The sequence below is a fragment of the Nuphar pumila genome, chromosome 4 (assembly GCF_984573655.1).
Source record: "Nuphar pumila chromosome 4, dmNupPumi1.hap1.1, whole genome shotgun sequence".
Lineage (NCBI taxonomy): Eukaryota > Viridiplantae > Streptophyta > Magnoliopsida > Nymphaeales > Nymphaeaceae > Nuphar > Nuphar pumila.
In genome coordinates this window covers 15,062,696-15,082,958 of record NC_143252.1, presented here as the reverse complement: position 1 = coordinate 15,082,958, position 20,263 = coordinate 15,062,696, and the positions used below count along the sequence as shown (strand labels likewise).

The window sequence follows — 20,263 nt, the reverse complement described above, 5'->3', positions numbered from 1 at the left end:
ATATATCACTTCTGTATGGTCAAAATTTAAAACTAAAATGAAAAAAACCTAAAAACGTCATTAAGCACGTATCATTAAGCACCTAAGCTCTATATATAGATATTCAAGCTTAATAGGTCATCTAATTCTTACACATGGGTAGGATTTTATAATGTTTACAGATTAACAATAAAAAATTTACATAAATATTCAAGCTTAAAAATTCATATTTTCTATTTAAAAAACATGATCCAATTGTGTTTTTTCTAGAGAATTCACTATGTCAAACAATCTGTGGAGTCAGATTTACAAAAATACTTGTTCACTAATGGTAGGCACCTACTCTCCACTATATATATATATATATATATATATATATATATATATATATATATATATATATATTAGTAATGAAAAGGTGCTCCTGGACTGCCATCTCCCAGCTAATAGAGGCTTCATTTTTTAAAATTTTGAGTGTTTTTTCATTGACCAGACCGTGTAGTTATTTAGTGGAAAACAAGTTTTAGATCATGTGATTAGGTCGTAATGTACCAAAAACAGCTGATTTAAAAAAAAAACTATTTTGATGTCCAAAAAACCTGATCCAAAACATGATTACAATCAAATAAATTGTGTCAAGTACATCTATAAGGTGGCTGTGGGACATGGTGCACACTGCAGCAGGGGGTCAACATTTTTTTATGGTTCCCCAGGTGTCTCCTATCAGCAGGGGTCAGCGCCCAAAACACCTATACAGGGGACAAAACTTCAAAATGTTGTGCCACATGATGTGCATGGGTGAGGCACCCTGTGCATGCGCTGCCTACTGCATGGGTTGCATCAGATCTTCTCTCACTTTTAGCATGTCTATTGCCCCTTGCTTGCTTGCTCACTTGTTCGGCCATTGTGCCAGCTAGAGAAGATGCAACCTACAACTATGATTTCTAGTAGGTGCTCACGGAGCACTCTAGAATTACTTTTTCTCTCTCTCTTTATATATATATAAATGGTGGTTTTGCATCATGATACCATATGGTGGTATACATACTCTTGTTTGTATAGATATAACTACCAAATGGTAGATTTAACCGTAAAGATGTATTTAAAGTGGTTTATTTATTATATTAGAAAGTTTTAACGGGTCTAATACATCATAAAATTCTATTTTTGATACTATAAAAGTCAAGGGCACAATTTTATAAAAATAAGGGTGGTATAGAAATGGTATAAAAGATCAAATTTCATTCAACTTTAACACATGAAAATAATAGATAGAACATGATACAAAGGTTAGATTTTGCATCTGGAGCATAGATCTATATAAATCAAGTATGTACCACTATAAGTTATGGCGGTACGGTTCCACCTCACCCATATATATATATATATATATATAATTGTTTTGTACCATGATACTATAAGGTGTGCACATTCTTGTTTGTATAGATCTAACCACCAAATACTAAATCTAACTTTACAAATGTGTTTAGCATAGTTTATTTATTGTATTAGAAGATTTTATCACGTTTAATACACCATAACATTCAATTTTTAAGATATTGAAAATCAATGGCTCAAAATTTATGAAATAAGAGTGGTTTAAAAATGGCATAAAATATTATATTCGAGTCAACATTAACACAAAAGAATAATACATAGAACTTACTACACATTATTCAATGGTTATATTTTGCTTTTGGCACTTAGATTTATGTAAATCGAGTGTGTTGTACCATAAGCTATGGTTGTATATAAAGAGAGAGTATGTGGTAACATTTGGACATATCAACTTGAGCATCAAAATGAGTAGTAAATCATTGGCGAAAGTCATGCCAACCCAACCAGGCCTAAGAGATGGATTCAACATGGTCCAAATGCTAGGAACCAACTCTTGGATTGTGCTTCTTCAACCAAAAAACATGATTTTATGAGTCAAAAAAATATTGCGCATTGTAAGTCATTGATTTTTCATAAAATAAAATAAAATCATGCCTATGTGTCATAATCCATAATCGGACAAACCAAGAAACATTTCCTACTAGCCAAAATATATAGAATACATTTGTAAAGTTTTTTTTTCAACATAGAAAGCTAGGGTTAGGGAGGGCCCTACCCGTTTATTAATTTCATGAAAAACAATTAAAATAAAACTCATTTGCGCATCATAGTGACTAAATTTCTCTCTCTCTCTCTCTCTGTATATATATACAGAGAGAGAGAGAGAGAGAGAGAGAGAGAGAGAGAGAGAGAGAGAGAGAGAGAGAGAGAGAGAGAGATTGGTTTCTCTTACTTGGGTAGGTGGGAATGGACTCTTTTGATTTTCCAATTTTTTCACATTTTTTTTTCTATTTTGACCTTATAGCTGTGACTTACATAGTTCATTTAGTAGGAAAATGCTCGTGGATCATCCTATTACGAACATATTATTGTAAGGCTTAAAAAATCAATGGCCTAAGATTTTAGTAAACTTCAAGGCTCATAAATTCATAATTTTTCTTTGAAAAATACGATCAAACTCCTGCTTCCTAGCAAATAAACCATGTTAAACGCATCTATAGGGTCAAGTTTCCAAAAAAAAGAAAAACTTCGGACATTGAAAATCATAACTTCTACATTGTATAGACTGTAGGAGAAACCAGTTCACCTATGAGTGATGGTTCCTCCTATCTGGGTAGGAGGGAATGAACAATTTTAATTGTTTCATAATCCCCTATCTCACCATTTTCTGAAACCCATACTTAGCCGGAAACTCTGCTCAATGAAATTCAATTCAGTTTGGCTTTACATCTATTAGAACATGCCTTAATTTATATTTAGATTTGGGTGGCTGGCAAGGAGATGCCAACTCCAACCATAAAATAGATCCAAACAGCCCTGGGACTAGGCAAATCCAGAGGCTCTCAAATCTTGTATTTGTCAAAACCAAGATTTGGCATCTTAGCACCAAACACGGGATTCCGAATAGAGTCTTATTGCTCCAAAGGGGTTTGGCATAGTGTGATGGGGCCTAGGCTGCTAGTGGCAGTGGTGTAGCTAGGATTCATGTGAGGATTGTAGAAAAAAAATTGGTTTGATAGTCGGGGGTTCGGGGCAGCACCCCCGATTTTTTTTTGTTTTGAGATAAAATAAAAAATGCTACAATTATTAATAAAAATCTATTTCATATGGACAAATCAAACTATTTGCTGCGGTCAGGGCTGGGCTAGAACTGGGCTAAAAAAATGGATAAAAATCTATTTCATATGGAATCAGGGCTGGACTTTTAAAAAATAAATAAATAAATAACTGTTTCGGGAGGCAGGACTGGGCTACAGTCCAATCCTGCCCCCACCCCCCGCTCCGCCTCTGGCATGCCGCAAGCAAAACAAGCATGACTAGGTCTCTGATCCTATAAAAGAAAAAATAGAGACTTATTGTAAAACTTTCATGTCATCTTGCCCTTTCTTAGAAATTGAAAAATGGAACCACAATTAGCAATAAAAGATTTACAAGACTTGAACAAGCCACGTTTGACTCTTAAAAACCCTGTTTAATCAGATAATTATACAAAATTAAATAGACCATGATAAATAAATCTTAATTTGATATCCTATTCAAATAAAATCTTTTGACCACCAAATAATTTATGGTCAGTATCTTACTATAATAATATGCAACTGTCCAAATGCAAAATATTGGATAACTATAACAAATGTTACCCAAATTGTTCATGATAGTCTATTTACAGTTGGTGGTAACTTTAATCGGTAAATAAATCAATCAACAAGTTGGTCGTCATTACTTAACTCATATTTATAATTGTATAGTCGTGTACTTTGTGGGTGCAAGTACTATCAAAGGCAGGCTTCCCATCTTTGCCACGAGTTCCATTATTTGTTGATGAAATGGCGCTAATTAAACCTCGCCGGAGCAGCCTATATACAAAGTGAAAGTGCTTAAGTTCAGAGTGAACCAATGCCTGATCTAAAAATTCACAAGCCCTGGCTCATATGCTAGTTAGATCTCACAAGTTTGACCCGATTAATGGATTGGATCCATTACGTTAAGTTCAAATCTATGTCTACGGTTGGCAGTGGACCGTAGGGGCGGCAAAATCTGACACGACCCGCCAACCCGCTTCTTAGCCGGGTTCGGGTTTATATATATAAAGTGTTATCGCCTCCCGCGCGCAACTCTCTCTCTGAAACCCTAATTTGGGGGGGCGAGCGAGAAAACCCTAGCGAAGATGGCCTCCGTCGCAGATGCACAGAGGAAGCAGGAGTTCCCTAACATCTCCATCGCTCTGCATTCTTCTTCATCCCCTTCTTGCTCTTCGCTCTTCTTTTCATCTGCGTCGTCTTCGACGTCTTCCTCTTCACCGCCGTCCGGGAAGCCTGAAGCCGTCGTGGTTGCTCGATTTAGTGCCGACGCCCAGGAGCCTCAGCTCCGGTTCCTTCAGGGTAACGACGACGTGGTCGTTCAGATTGATCTGAGGAGCTCTCAGGTGGGCACGGGCCCTCATCCTTTCTCTTTTTTTTTTTCTCTTTGTTTTTTTCCTTGTTTCCTGAACTGAGATTGCTGTGCATCAGTTTAGTAAAAGAAAGGAATGGATTGAGTTTCTCATCGAATAACATGAGCGTTCCCCAAGAGCGAGTCGTGGAGCTGATTTCATTGCTAATTTATTGCGGAAATATGGTTGTTGAATACGTTTGCTGTCGCGTTAGAGGACTGTCGATTGCCAATTTGAGATGGTGACGAGTTTTCTTTCTTTTGTGAGGCAAATACAATGGGATGCTTGGTCCTCTATCTCATTCCAGTTCCCATTGCCTTTCTATTCAATGTTCCGGGGGGATAAGTATTCCTGTCCTTGAAGTGAGGAGGTGATTGTCACATTGATTTGAGTAATGCCCAAGTGGTCTGGTGAGCTTGGCCTATACTACCAGCATTTTGGAGTAAAAAGTTAGTGATCCATTTTGAACAATCACAGTATCACCAACATCATCAATATAAGATGCAATTGTGCTTTTTGTTTAAATGCATGAGCCACTTGGTTCCTTTCTTGTTGCTTGTGCTTTTGCGTGAATTGATGTTATTATGCACGAGAAACTTGAAGTTCATGAGTTTAATGCCAAAAGCTTTATGTACTCATGTATACATAGAATTAGAGACTCTATTTTTGTAATTAGATGAATATGTACATGGAAAAATGAGAGCTTTTTTGTAATTGGTTATCTTTCTATAACACATTGTAGAATTTATTGACATCTTGCTATGAAATAGTTGTATGTCCAGTTCATAGTTTGATGACCTTGAGTTAAAGTATCCCTAGTATGCCACAAGCAGTTTTAAGAGAAATTTTTGAAAGAATCATCTCTTCGACTTCTTCTTCAGCTGAACCTTCTTTTCTGATGAAAAACCATTCTAAGAAAAGCATTCATCACTTGAAACAAAAACTGCGTATCCAGTTTATTTGTCATTGATCCACATCCTATCCCAAGCCAGAATCAAATTTTTGGCCAGAAATGAGTTGGCTTTCTTTGAAGGTCTTATATTTTTCATGAGTAATTCACTTGTTACTCATAACATGTGGTGTGCTAGATAGGGAATACGCTTATTGTGAGCTGCTTGCTTGTTTTTTGCAGCTATTCAGCTTAAGCCCCTTGGAATCAATATGCATAGCTGAACATCTTCAGTCCAATACGTTGAAGGAGGTACTTGTTCTGCATCTCTTGGGTGTTAGTGATGCTTTAATCTTGTGCAGTCTGGGTCTTTATAGTCATCAAATATCATTATAGAAACTTACTCTTAGAGAGAAGTGAAGTAATCATGATGTATTTCCTGGAAAATAGCATGAAATAGTGTTTTCAAAGGCCTACTCTAAAAGAAAAAGAAATTTTCTCAAGGCCTAGACTTTTCCTGTAGATTGAAGACTAATAAGCTATTATGACTTGCCTGCCCAAAGTTTTTTTAAGTTTGCAATTTGTGCATATATTAATTAATTGTTATACGAATGTTCTCCAATCAGTTATGTATTTGTAGATTTTTCTTCAGTTTGGCTGGTACTCTGTAGGTGGAATTATTGGTATTTGATATCAGATGCTTTGCCAAAACCATTGATGTTCAGAGGGTTTACACATGCTCCTCTGCTTCGTATATTTCCCCCTTGTTCTTCCATCATGATAACTGGTCTGCTTGGTTATGTTATTATCTAGACACAAACATATTAGAAAAGACAATACGTCAGTGTGGGAACTGGTTGGTTCTTTTCCAGCTTATTAAATGGTTTAAGTCCTCATTGTTTTTCACGTTATAGGAATCTTGCTGCTCAATAGTCAAAATAACTTTCTGCCTAGGGTTGTTTAGCCATTGAAAATGTTAGATATATTTAGTGGATTATGATGTAATCATTCCTTTATTCTTCACATTTATATTAGTTATTGTAGTGATGTTTGTGAGTGGCATATGCGAGAATTTGCAACTTTTGAGAAAGGGAAGAGCTGTACCGGTATTATTCATTGATTACCATATTTTCTGAAGGAATGTTTGGCAAAATTAAAAAGAACATCACCTTAAAAAAGTTGTGGACAGAAATGTAAAAAATGGATACCTTATTAAGGGTGAAGATTTCGAGGTGTTGACCAATAATATGATGAGGACAATAAGATAAAACCGTGATCCAGAGGCATTATATGGCCAATTTAAGATATTCTTAAGTTGATATGTCCATAATCAGTAATTACTGTTATGGCCCATCTTGGAACATGGAGATGCTAAACTTGAGACTTGTTTGAACTTTTACATAGTAATTAACTTATCACTTAAGAATCACTCTTATGCACTTTATATGTTAGATCCAGTAGACTGCATTAATTAAGGGGAACTAATCAAAATAGTCAAAGAAAAGTTATCAAATTCATTTAGCCAGAGAAAACTTAAGATTATGGACTTGTGGTGTACTGTGTATTCTAGCATGTGATAGCCACATTTGAGCTTGAACGTAAGTAAGAAGTAAAGGTAAATGAAGCATAGTGGCATAGTCAAAAGCACAGGAGAAGAAGAGCACCATCTTCTTCAAAGAGCTTGTCTTGAATCCGCACGACACCCTTTGAATCCACAAGGGAAAGAATAAGAAGTCACCTTGAACCCACAAGGAAGAAAAGAAGAAGCAAAACAGCTGAAAGAAAATTTCAATTCACTGAATGAATGATTTTACAAGGGCTGAATTTAATCTGTACTTATTAGACCTAAAACCCCAACTAGTGAAGGAAGGAAAACTCTGGAAACTTCAGATTCTTATGTCTGTCCCTTTTCTATAAACCTCTAAGCTTATTCCATCTATGTTCTGGAAATTCTAGAGACCTCTAAATAAAGCTTATTCCACCTATATTCTGGAAATTCTAGAGATGTCTAAATAAAGCTTATCGCATCTATGTTCTAAAAGTATTAAAAATTTCTGAATTCTATCTCTAGTTTTTCTTTTTAATTTTTATGCGTTACAAGTCTTTTGACCCTTGGACTTTGACTCATACCTAGATTTTTTAGGCCCTCTAGGTATTCCTAAGCCATATGTTCTGCATCACATAGTTTGCTTAGAGACAAGATATGGGCCATTATCATCTCTAACAAGTGATAATGCTTCCAATTTGCTATTTAGGGATGCTGCTTCAGTTCACATGTTAAATCTGCAGTCTATGTGAGGAGGTAGAAATTTGACTTGTTAAAAAACTTCAAGACCGGATGGCTTGTATGGTTATACGTATCAACGGTACTAAGGTTTACATTATATATTTTACTTTATTTCCAATTAATATTTTGTAATCACTATGCATGATGTTTTAAAAAGATTAAAAAAAGGCATACTAAAGACATTTTAAGATTTCTTATGGAAGGGTTGCAACATGATGAGGGGTTTTCACCTTGTTGATTGGCTGGTGCCTATTGATGTTTTCACCTACATTGATGATTAGGATATAATAAGGCTAGATATACTCAATGAATCTTTGACAGTGTAGTATGTCAGATTTTGCAGAGTTGTAGCCCTTGGAAAGCATGCCTTGTGGTACCTTGAGAAAGATGAAAGAAAAGGGAGAAGGGAGTCAATGGGTCGTTCCTCTATCAATTCGAGGATGCCATATATATATATATACAACTTCATGGTACTAAAGTACCCTTATAACATTAATAAAATTACAATACGACTAATACAAGACAAATGACCAAACTACCCTTTGCTGGACATCAACACCTCTATCCTTAACACTCCCCCTCAAACTGTACATGGGTTTAGGCCATGGACAGTTTGTTCTTAAACATCCATGCGAAATAAGGCTAATGATTTGGTGGAAAGGTCAACCACTTGATTTTTTAAGGGTTGCACCTCATTATCTTTCACTCGTTCTCGAACAAAATGTTGATCCAACTCAACATGTTTTATCTTGCCATGTTGAACAAGATTAGTTGCAACTGCCATTGCACTTTGATTCTCGCAATATATGAGCGACTTATCTATCGGCTGCCTAAATGTCGAAAGGAGATGACGAATCTATAAAATCTCAACCATGACAGCGGCCATGACCCTATATTCAGCTTCTATACTCGACACTGATACTTTTATGTCGTTTACTAGTCCAAGAGATCAAATGTCTCCCTAGAAATACTCCATAACCTGTAATTGACCTTCTCGTCGAAAGATCTCCTGCCCAATCCGCATTTAAATACGAGATCACTACAAGGCTCATTTGACAAGTATGATTCTTTGGTTTGGAGTATACAAGACCATCAACAACTGTGCCTTTGATGTATCTAAGGATTCTCTTAATAGCATCCATATGACTTTATCTAGGAGCATGCATAAACTAAGATACATGATTAACAATATAGGCCAGATATAGACATGTGAAGGTAAGTTGCACCTCCTTATCTTCCACTTGTTCTCAAGCAAAATGATGATCCAACTCAACGTGTTTTATCTTGCCATGTTGAACAAGATTAGTTGCAACTGCCATTGCACTTTGATTATCGAAATATATGAGCGACTTATCTATCCGCTGCCTAAATGTCGAAAGGGGATGACGAATCTATAAAATCTCAACCATGACAGCAGCCATGACTCTATATTCAGCTTCTATACTGGACGCTGATACTTTTATGTCGTTTACTAGTCCAAGAGATCAAATGTCTCACTAGAAATACTCCATAACCTGTAATTGACTTTCTCGTCGAAAGATCTCCTGCCCAATCCGCGTTTAAATACGAGATCACTACAAGGCTCATCTGACAAGTATGATTCATTGGTTTGGAGTATACAAGACCATCAACAATTGTACCTTTGATGTATCTAAGGATTCTCTTAATAGCATCCATATGATTTTATCTAGGAGCATGCATAAACCGGGATACATGATTAACTATATAGGCTAGATATAGACGTGTGAAGGTAAGTTGCACCTCCTTATCTTCCACTCGTTCTCGAACAAAATGCTTATCCAACTCAATGTGTTTCATCTTGCTATGTTGAACACGATTAGTTGTAACTGCCATTGCACTTTGATTATCGCAATATATGAGGGACTTAACGATCCGATGCCTAAATGCTGAAAGGAGATGCCGAATCTATAAAATCTCAGCCATGACAGTGGCTGTGACCCTATATTCAACTTCTATACTCGACCTTGCTACTTTTATGTCGTTTATTAGACCAAGAGATCAAATGTTTCCCTAGAAATACTCCATAACTTGTAACTGTGGTTGAAAGATCTCCTGCCCAATCTACGTTTGAATACGAGATCACTACAAGGCTCATCTGACAAGTATGATTCATTGGTTTGGAGTATACAAGACCATCAACATCTATGCCTTTGATGTATCTAAAGATTCTCTTATTAGCATCCATATGACTTTATCTAGGAGCATGCATAAATTGGGAAACCTGATTAACAACATAGGCCAGATATAGACGTGTGAAGGTAAGATATTAAAGTGCTCCCACTATGCTTCTGAACCTTTCTGGAGATGCAAACAGATCATCACTTTCACTTTCTTCATGCAACTTTGTATTCAATGCCATTGGCGGCTTAGCATGCTTACATTATGACATGCCACTTCGCTGCAAAAGATCATGGGCATTTACTTTGCATAAGAACCAATAAATTAGCTGTCTTGTCCATCTAAACACCAAGAAAATGCCTAAGAACACCAAGATCTTTCTTGTGAAACTTATCATGCAAGAAGATCTTAAGATCTTGAATATGAGACTGACTACTTCATGTGATAATTATCTCAAGAATCAATGTTATGTCACAATCATCAATATTGGTGAATAAAGAATAATTGCATTGACTACGTGCAACTGCAAAGCCAATTGATCTCATTGTTGTGCTAAAAGTTTTGAATCAAGCTCTGGAAGCTTGCTTGAGCCCATAGATAGCCTTCCTTAATCTCAAGGTTGTCTTTACAATGTCACCTTCCAGATAACCAGGAAGATGTTGCATATACACTTATTCATACAAATCACCATGAAGAAATGCGTTCTTAACGTTCAACTGAACTGCAAACCAAAAGTAACAAGTGGAAGAATAACCCATATAGTCCCATTCTAACGATATGACTAAAGGTTTCATCAGAATGAAGCCGATGCTCCTGTTTGTATCATTTGGCAACTAATCTTACCTTATACCTTTCGATGCTACCTTCAACCTTATACTTAATCTTATAGGCTTCAGCAAAAACCAAAAACTGCATGGTTCCTTCTCTTGATTGATAGATGCCACAAATAATAAAAAATGATCAAAAAAGGCATCGTAACTTACCCACTTATCCGGAAGGTGACACTCCCATGTGGATCTTCTCAATTGCACTTGTTGTCCAGCAGTGTTAGAATGTATATTGTAGAAGGTAGAAGTGATCACCGAAGCCTAGAGAGAGAGAGAGAGAGAGAGAGAGAGAGAGAGAGAGAGAGAGAGAGAGAGAGAGAGAGACGGCTGCACAATAAGAGAACTCGTTTCATGATATTAGGGCTAATCTCTATGTTAAATAGAGAGAGGCCAAAAAGAAGAAATTACATATAAGTCCCTCGTTAAACAAAAATAACAAATAACCTCTAGTCTAGGAAAAACTTAAACTTAAAACCTCTTAATCTTCAACACTCCCCCTCAAGCTGGAGCATATATATCAATCATGCTCAGCTTGTCACAACATTTTGAGAAATTTGGTCTAGCAAAAGGCTTTGTAAACATATCTGCAGCTTGGTCCTCCGACTTTAGATATTTGGTAGAGATATGACCAGCTTGAACCATATCTCTTACATAGTGGCAATCAACCTCAATGTGCTTTGTTCTCTCATGAAAGACAGGATTGTTCGCTATATATGTGACAACCTTGTTATCACACATCATGGTCATAGGAGAGGAAACCTTCACCTGAAGATCATGAAGAACAATACGAACCCACATCAATTCAGTAGCTGTTTGGGCCATAGCCCTATATTCTGATTCTGCACTCGATCTAAAAACCACATTTTGCTTCTTACTTCTCCATGAAATCAGATTGTCTCCCAGAAACACACAGAATCCTGTGGTAGATTTTCTATCCACTATAGATCCTGCATAGTCAGCATCAGAATAGGCCACTATATCCAGATTTCCATTTTTCCTGAACAATAACCCTTTTCCAAGAGAAGATTTTAAATACCTAAGAATCATTATCGCTGCATTCCAGTGTACCTCAGTTGGTTTGTCCATAAACTGACTAACTTTGCTTACTGCTAAAGCAATATCCGGTCTGGTTACAGTTACATGCAGTAGCTTCCCTACTAGTGAGCGATAGCTTTTGCTATCGACCGGTTTTGACCCTTCTTCAAATAACTGAACTTTATGGTCCATGAGAATATTTGCTGGTTTAGCTCCCAACATTCCCGTTTCCTTTAATAAGTCAAGAACATACTTCCGTTGAGACAAAACCATCCCTTCACGTCTCCTGGCAACTTCTATACCCAGGAAATATCTAAGTGAACCAAGGTCTTTTGTAACAAAGTATTTTTGAAGATGAGCCTTTGTGGCTTCAATATCTTTCACATTGTCTCCTGTAAGAATGATGTCATCCACATATACCACCATAACAACTATACCTGAGTTAGTTTTCTTGATAAATAGTGTATGATCTGCCGCTGACCTATTAAAGCCAAAGCGTGACATCGCTTCAAACAACTTTTGAAACCATGCACGAGGACTTTGTTTCAAGCCATAAATCACCTTTCTCAATCCACACACCTTCTGACACTCCCCCTCAACCTCGAATCCTGGAGGTTGTTGCATGTAAACAGTCTCAGATAGATCCCTATATAGAAATGCATTTTTCACATCTAATTGGCACAAGCTCTAACCATGCTGAACAACTACTGAGAGAACAAGACGAATGGTACCCATCCGTGCAACAGGAGAAAAGGTTTCAAAGAAATCAATACCATATGTCTGAGTATACCCTTTTGCTACTAATCTGGCCTTGTACCTTTCAATAGGACCATCATATTTGTACTTTATTGTATATACCCATTTACATCCAACAATGTCAGTATCTGCTGGAGAATCAACTAGATCCCATGTATGCTGAGATACTAAAGCTCCATTTCTTCTTGCATAGCCAGCTTCCAACGGTTATCAAGCTCTGCCTGTTGATAGTTAAGAGGAATAGTTTCAGCAGATAAGGCTGAAATAAAAGTTTTCATCTGATTTCCAATTCTTGCATCGGAGACAAAATGAGATATGGGATATAAGGTACATTGTCGTGTCCCCTTGCGTAGAGCAATAGGCCTGTTATCATCATCATGAAGATCGCTATTGTCAGTAGAACTTACCTCAGGGGAAGAAGAAGATGAAGGCACTTGCGGAGGTGGAGCTTTACGCACATATACCAATGGAGGATTATTAAATCTTGAAGAGGATGAAGTTTGGTTAGGTAACAAGGGCACAAATTCCAAAGGAAAAGGAGGTACATGTAATGGAAAAAAACTCAGCTGGATCAACCTGCAGCGGGGTATCGGTACTAGAGTAATATAGAGTGGATTCCAAGAAAGATACATCCGCACTGATATACTCTCGGCGAGAAATAGGATCATAACATCGATATCCCTTTTGATTTTTGGGATAACCTATAAATATGCATTTTGTAGCTTGAGCAACTAATTTATCACGGTCAGGGCCAAGTTTGTGTACAAAACAAACACATTCAAATATGAAAGAGAAGAGTGAGGCATTAGGTTTTAGGATATGTAATGGAATTTTATCACCCACAGAAGATGAAGGCATGCGGTTGATCAGATAACAAACAGTGGTAATCGCATCACCCCAGTATAATGCTGGAACATTGGATTGAATCATAATGGTCCGGGCAACATCAAGCAGGTGCCGATGTTTTCTCTCAGCCACCCCATTTTGTTGAGATGAATAGGCACAGGAAGTTTGGGGTTGAATGCCATGATCTTGATAAAATTGTAACAGAACTTTTGATTTAAACTCAAGAGCATTATCAGTGCGAACAATCTTGACAATAGATTCAAACTGAGTTTTTATTTCAAGAATTAAGGATTTGATAATACTTGGAACTTTAGATCGTTCTTTTATTAAAAACACCCATGACAACTTAGAGAAATCATCAATAATAACAAGATAATATCGACACTGAGTCCTAGTAGGAATCTTACTAGGACCCCATACATCTGCATGAAGAAGTTCAAAAACTTTATTACTAGACTGACTCTGACTCGAAGGAAACGAACTTCGATGATGCTTGCCCAGCTGACATGCTTCACCTTGAAATGATGTAGTGAAAGAAATTTGAGGAAAGGCAAAACGAAGCTTTGACAATGAAGGATGACCAAGGCGACAATGCCACTGAACTGGACTGAATGAGTGTTCCATGACAGCATGAACATTACCCACTGGATGATGTAGGTAGTAGACTCCATTTTCTTCATAGCCTCCACCAATCTTCTTCCATGTCAACAAATCCTGAAAATGACAACCCATCGGATCAAATATTACTCTACAGTTTTGTTCTTTTGTAAGGCAACTAATAGAGAGTAAACTTTGAGGAAAGTTTGGAGCATGAAGAACATTTTTCTCCTGTAAGGAGGAGGATATAGAAATGTCTCCCTGACCAACCACCGGTGAGGAACTCCCATCGGCTAATGAGACTCCTCGATGAACAATAATATCCTTTAGATATAAAAAAACAAGCGAATTTTCACACAAGTGTCTGGATGCACCATAATCAATAATCCACTTACTGTCATTCGGATGAAGATGATTCCCTGTTGAGTAGGCAACACCGACTACAGGAGGGGCGAAACTCAAAGGGCGAAGAGCTATCAGCAGCTCGACTGAGGGTGATACTGTCACTTGCAGAGTTATTGTCATGTACATTTGTTGCCTCTAGTGTAATAATATTTGCTTTAGGAGCATATGGCTTGGATGAAGAAGAGGTTGGCTTACCATGTTTATCCCAACAACGATCTTCTAAATGTCCAGATTTTCCACAGAATGTACATTGAAGCTCTCCTTTGCCACCCATACCTCATCCATGACCTCGTCTTCTGATATTCTGAATATTTCCACGCCCATAACCAGATGAGACAACTAGGGAAGATGACTGAGTCACATGCTGAGATTGTGAAAGAGAGTTCGCAAGTCTACTCAAACGATTGTATGCATCAGCAAGAGTAGGTACATCTGAACCAATCAACATTTGGACTTTTGCAACAGAGAATTCTGAAGATAGACCTGTAAGAAACCGAGCAACCATAGTTTGTTCTTGATGATCCTTTTGTTTCGAACAACAGAGAGGTCTGTGAGCATTGAGTCTTTCAAACGCAACTTTGACAGAGGCATAGTACTGGGCCAAGGTTTGATCTCCCTGCTGTAAATTATATATCTCCTGTTCAACTTGCAGGATACGACTCACATTAGTCTCTTGTGAGTACGTATCTCGAAGATTGCCCCACATCTGTTTGGTTGTATTATAGTAAATTAAACCATCTGCAATAGGGGGTTCAACACTATTCATGATCCATGACATAACTATGTCATTATTTTCATCCCAAGTAACTTATTTTCCCACTTTTTCAGTGGGTTCGCCTTCCAACAAGATATGTTTTCTACAGTGTCCAGATACCGACATCATAAAAGTTCTGGACCACCTGTCATAGTTAGTTTCATTCAACCTTACAGAAGAGCCGTACGAAAAGGGATTGGCAAATGCCTTATACTCTCCAATATGTTCAATTTTGGAATCACATTTAGAAGTTTCAGCCATACTGAAGATATAATTCTATTTCAGCAGAGATAAAATCTGGACAGACTTCAAGCAACACAGGGAATAGCGTGTGTTACAATCACACATCCGTCGATACGACACCCGACAGCTGTACACAATATAAAAAGAACCACGACAGTAATGAACAACAACCCACAACAAGAATATTTTCCCAGCACAGCAAGAAATCACGCCTGCTGTTTCCACGACAGTAATGAACAACAACCCACAAATATGAATGATAATTTTTTTTTCAGCACAACAGAGAATCACACTTGCTGTTTCCACTACAATAATGAACAACAGATACTAACATGTTTCTTTCACAACACGCATGAAAAAAAATCTCGACACAGCAGGGAATCACGACTGCTGAAATTCATATTCTGAGATAAAACAACCAACTAAGATTTTGAGAAGAATTCGGCACCCAGATTCACGACCAACAGTAATATGCAGACGCAAAAAAAATTCCACGACAACTGCTTCTCCCAGACATATAAAGGCGACAACCAACAAGACTTTCAGTTCTTCAGGGGACGGTTAAACAAACCAGTCACATCTCGATCACAAGCAGCAACACAGGTAATGCGATTGCCGCTGCTCCCAAACAGCTGAAAATCACGACATAAAATATATCCAAAAACTCAAGGGCTGGGCTCAAGGGTTACAACTACCAGACCAAAGACACACACCGTGTCCCTTAGATCTGGTCATGACCTTGGTCAGACTCCAGATTTGTTATCAGATCTTACACGAGAGAAAAGAAGAAAGGAACCTGCACACCTGATTCCCAATTTTTTTTTCGTTGGTGTAGATTAATCGATCACACTCCCTGAGATCAATGGCTCTGATACCATGTAGAAGGTAGAAGTGATGCACCGAAAGAGAGCGAGGGAGAGAGAGACGGCTGCACAATAAGAGAACTCGTTTCATGATATTAGGGCTAATCTCTATGTTAAATAGAGAGGCCAAAAAGAAGAAATTACATATAAGTCCCTCATTAAACAAAAATAACAAATAACCTCTAGTCTAGGAAAAACTTAAACTTAAAACCTCTTAATCTTCAACATATATCAGCTACCTCTTGAGGCCTTTCTACAATCCCATCTGCTGTTCTTTCATCATTATCAACTTGTTGAGTGAATTGCGGTTCCAGCTGCACTTTAGGACACCTCTCGTAAACTAAAGGAAATTGTTGAAATTGAGCTGAATGAGGATCTTGGTTAGGACCAGCTGTAAATGGCCTGACCTCTTCATCTCGGTTAATATTCAAGCTATCCTGCTTGCTGAAATCAAGTTTGTGATCATCATTACTGTTGGACTGGCCATCATTCATTGTTGGCCAAGCTCCCAACTCACTATTGGCCGACTGATCTTGATACCAAAGTGGACTTGCATGTTGTTGTGACTGATTGGATGCTGTTGAAGTTGATACTGGCCAAAATTTTATCAGGGATTTGAACTGATTTGGATTATGTTCCCACACTCATTTTCATTGAGAATAACATGCCTGGAAATCACAAGGTGACTAAGTCACATGGGTGCGGGTGCGGGGGTGCGGCACTTTCAAAAACTTAGGGTGCGGGGGTGCGGCAGGGCAAAAATGTAAATATATATATATATACATTATATAATTTTGAAGTTTTAACGGTTAACATTGTCATAATATCATTCATCATGCATACACTATATCAACTTAAATATCAATCAAATAAGTAAAGCAATTACATAAATCAACCTAAATATCGATCAAATAAGTAAAACAGAAAAGAACTAAATTACATACCAAAAGTAATGGATCTTAATAATTTTCTTCATCATCATCAAATGCATCATTAGAAGGAAGACTGGGTTCACATAAATCCATGTTTGTCATGTTGAAATCATGGTCTCCCTCGAAGTCACTCTTCTGGGTTTACATCTCAAAGTTTGGATGTTCCTTGTCTGCGTTACAAACCCATTTTGAAAATGTTAAATACAATAAAAGTATATTTAAATGAAAAATTAAAAAATAAACAATTGAATAATTAAGAGAGCAATTTAGTACCTGTATTCATCATTAGTTCACGAAAGTAGTCGAAGATTTGAATGAACATATACTAAATCCTCTGCACGCTTGATTGTGAGTTTGTTTCTCTTCACGTTGTGGATTTGAGAATATGTGCTCAAATTTCTTTCACAGCAAGATGAACTAGCAGGTTGCGATAGCAATCATAATGCAAGACATTGGAGAAAAGGTGTTTCTGATCCAAATGTTGACCACTATGTGATAGGATCTATATTATCCTCCTCTCTCACGAATAATGCTGGTTCATATAATCTCGAAGATGAAAAATTTTCAAACTATTGTGTGACTTGATTTAGAAGATATGCTTTAGGAAAAAGTCTTGTCATACACATATTTCTATGTCTTGATAGCTGTGGGTCTAGATTTGGAGCGACATGACCAATACCACCTGCTTGTCACTTTTTTGCATAATATTTTGGATTAAGAGAACGTGCATTGCAATGCAAATGAGTGTTGCTCTTATCCCATCTTCTGACTAAAATTGAATGAATATGGTTAAAAAATTTTGAATCATCTAATGCAGGATTTTTTTTTCTTCATGATTGAAAACAACAACTTGTATTTTTTCAATCATATTATCCCACATTTCAGAAACTTTGTGAAGCATGAGATCATCTGTATCAACATTTCTCAACATTTCTCAAATAGGTTGGGTAAATTGAAAAAAGTATACTACTTTGTCCCAAAACTCATCATCAACAATGAATTTCTTAATTTCTTGAGCCTTGACATCATCAACACGATAGAATGTCCATTTTTCATCAGTCACCATATTAACCAAAACATTCTTCACTTTTTTAATCCTCTTCACCATCACGATGATGGACGCAAACCGTGTTTCAACGACTTTCAACAATTTCAAGTCAGAATGCCTATTAAATATAGTATTAGCACGATGGTGGTTAACAACAAAATTTCTAATGCTCTTGACATTTCTTTCTAAATCTTCAATCCATGAACATAAAACATATGCTTGTGATTTTTCTTCTTCTTTGAGGTTGCATATGCTCTTTAGGGTCAGATTTAAGCTGTGTGCTACACAGGACTCCAAAAAATATGAGGGTAGTCACTCTCCAAACTCAACGCTGTACTTTTACAAACTGGAGCGTTGTTTGTAATAATTTGTACAACATTCTGATCACCAACTTCTTTTATGACTTTTATAAACAACCCTTTCAAATACTCCGCATTTTTATATTCTCCATATGCGTCAATTGCTTTCAAGAATACTGGGTCACTAAGCGAAGAAGCAATGAAATTGATCAGTGGATGCCTTTGAATATCTGTCCATCCATCAGACATAATAGAAACTCTATTTTGCTCCCATGAATATTTTTTAATCTCTAACAACCTATTCACATTTGCCCTCTCTTCTGCAAGAAGTGTGGTTCGTATTTTTTTTGAGCTTAGAGCACATAGTCACTTAAATTATAATTTGCCAAGGATGTTACTAAATCCTTTCGATAAGGATTTCTAGCCGCATTAAATGAGAGTGAACTATAATAAAAATACCTCTCAACTTTTCTATCCAATTCTTCTCTTCCATATATATTGAATGCTGCTTGTATCGTTCCTCTACCTCTTACATTAACTTTTTTTTTCAGCATCTTCTTGGTGGTTTGCAAATGACACACTAACTGCGCAAGAATCAGTCATTGTCTTTTTCTTTTCATATTCTTTTTGTATTTTTTGTATTGTTTTTACATTGCCTCATCAACTTTTCTACATCCTGAAATGCCATGTCCTGATATCTTCAACAAATGAGCCTTCACTCTTGTGTAAGACCCAACAAAATCTCTTTCACTGAGCTTGCATCAAAATCTCTTGTTTCCACCACCTCCTTCTCCAATTTTTACAAGTTTATCTACATGTACTCGTAGTGGCCCCACCTCGTCAGTCTCACTACAACTATCAACAAAACTAGCAGCAGAACTCAAATGTTGGGATGAGGATGACGCAAGTCCTTTCTCTTTATCCATCATTTTTATCCTGAAAACACAAAAAAAATACATTCAAAATTTGAAATCAATTATACAAACATTATCTTGATATAAAAATATATATATATATATATATATATATTATATCCTCTGTCAAAAATAGGGAGGGACTCAGCCCCTCCCCTGAAATAAGAGGGAGCAGGGAAGGGGGCTCGACCCCCTCCCCTCCCGAAAACAGAGGGAGCAGGGGGGCACAACCCCTTCCCTGCAGACCCAACAAGAGAGCGAGGGGGGGGGGGGGGCTCGACCCCTCCTCTGTCGAAAATGAGGGACTCGACCCCTACTCTGCCGAAAACATAGGGAGCATGGGGGCTCAACCCCTCCCTTGCTGACCCAACAAGAGAGGGAGAGGGAGTAGGGGGGCTCGCCCCCTCCCCTGCCAACCAAACAAGAGAGCGAGAGGGAGCAGGGGGGCTCAACCCCTCCCCTGCCGACCTAACATGAGAGCGAGAGGGAGAAGGGGGGCTCGACCCCTTCATTGTCGACATGAGAGAGAGAGAGAGAGAGAGAGAGAGAGAGAGAGAGAGAGAGAGAGAGAGAGAGAGAGAGAGAGAGAGTTCCCACGATGAGGGAGAGGAGGAGGTGGGGTCGGGCAAGACTCGAGCTACGCGAGAGAGGTGAGGAGAAGAGATTTTTTTTGCCCCAATCCTCCTTTTTCATCATTTTTTTAACGTCTAAAAAATTGGACCAAAATGACCCTGAGTGTGTTGACCACACCTAGGGTTGTGTTGACCGCACCTGATGTCACGTCCGCATGCGCACCGACGTCGTGTCGACGCGAGTGCGACACCTGCTTTGTCGAGTCCCTGTGACTTAGTAAGGCGATTAGTCTCCAAATTAGAACACCTGTAACCAAGGTTGTAAGTATCATATTGTAACCCTTATCGGTCAGATTCGAAGTTAGATACTTAATGTATCGTAAAAATTC

At 37.7% G+C, this 20,263-nt stretch overlaps 1 protein-coding gene across 2 annotated transcripts in view; it reads left to right on the top strand.

Annotated features, from left to right (window-relative positions):
- Nucleotides 1-4,134: 4,134 nt before the first annotated feature.
- The window catches only part of LOC149839470 (putative histone-arginine methyltransferase CARM1), a 73,002-nt gene continuing 56,873 nt past the window's right edge, over nucleotides 4,135-20,263 (top strand). For both annotated transcript variants that reach the window (XR_016431326.1, XM_090002562.1), the window contains exons 1-2: nucleotides 4,135-4,462; nucleotides 5,601-5,669. Coding sequence is in view for 1 of the 2 variants with exons in the window: in XM_090002562.1 (XP_089858688.1) it covers nucleotides 4,205-4,462; nucleotides 5,601-5,669 (327 nt within the window). In the remaining variant the exon portion in view is untranslated. The remainder of the gene's footprint in view (nucleotides 4,463-5,600; nucleotides 5,670-20,263) is intronic.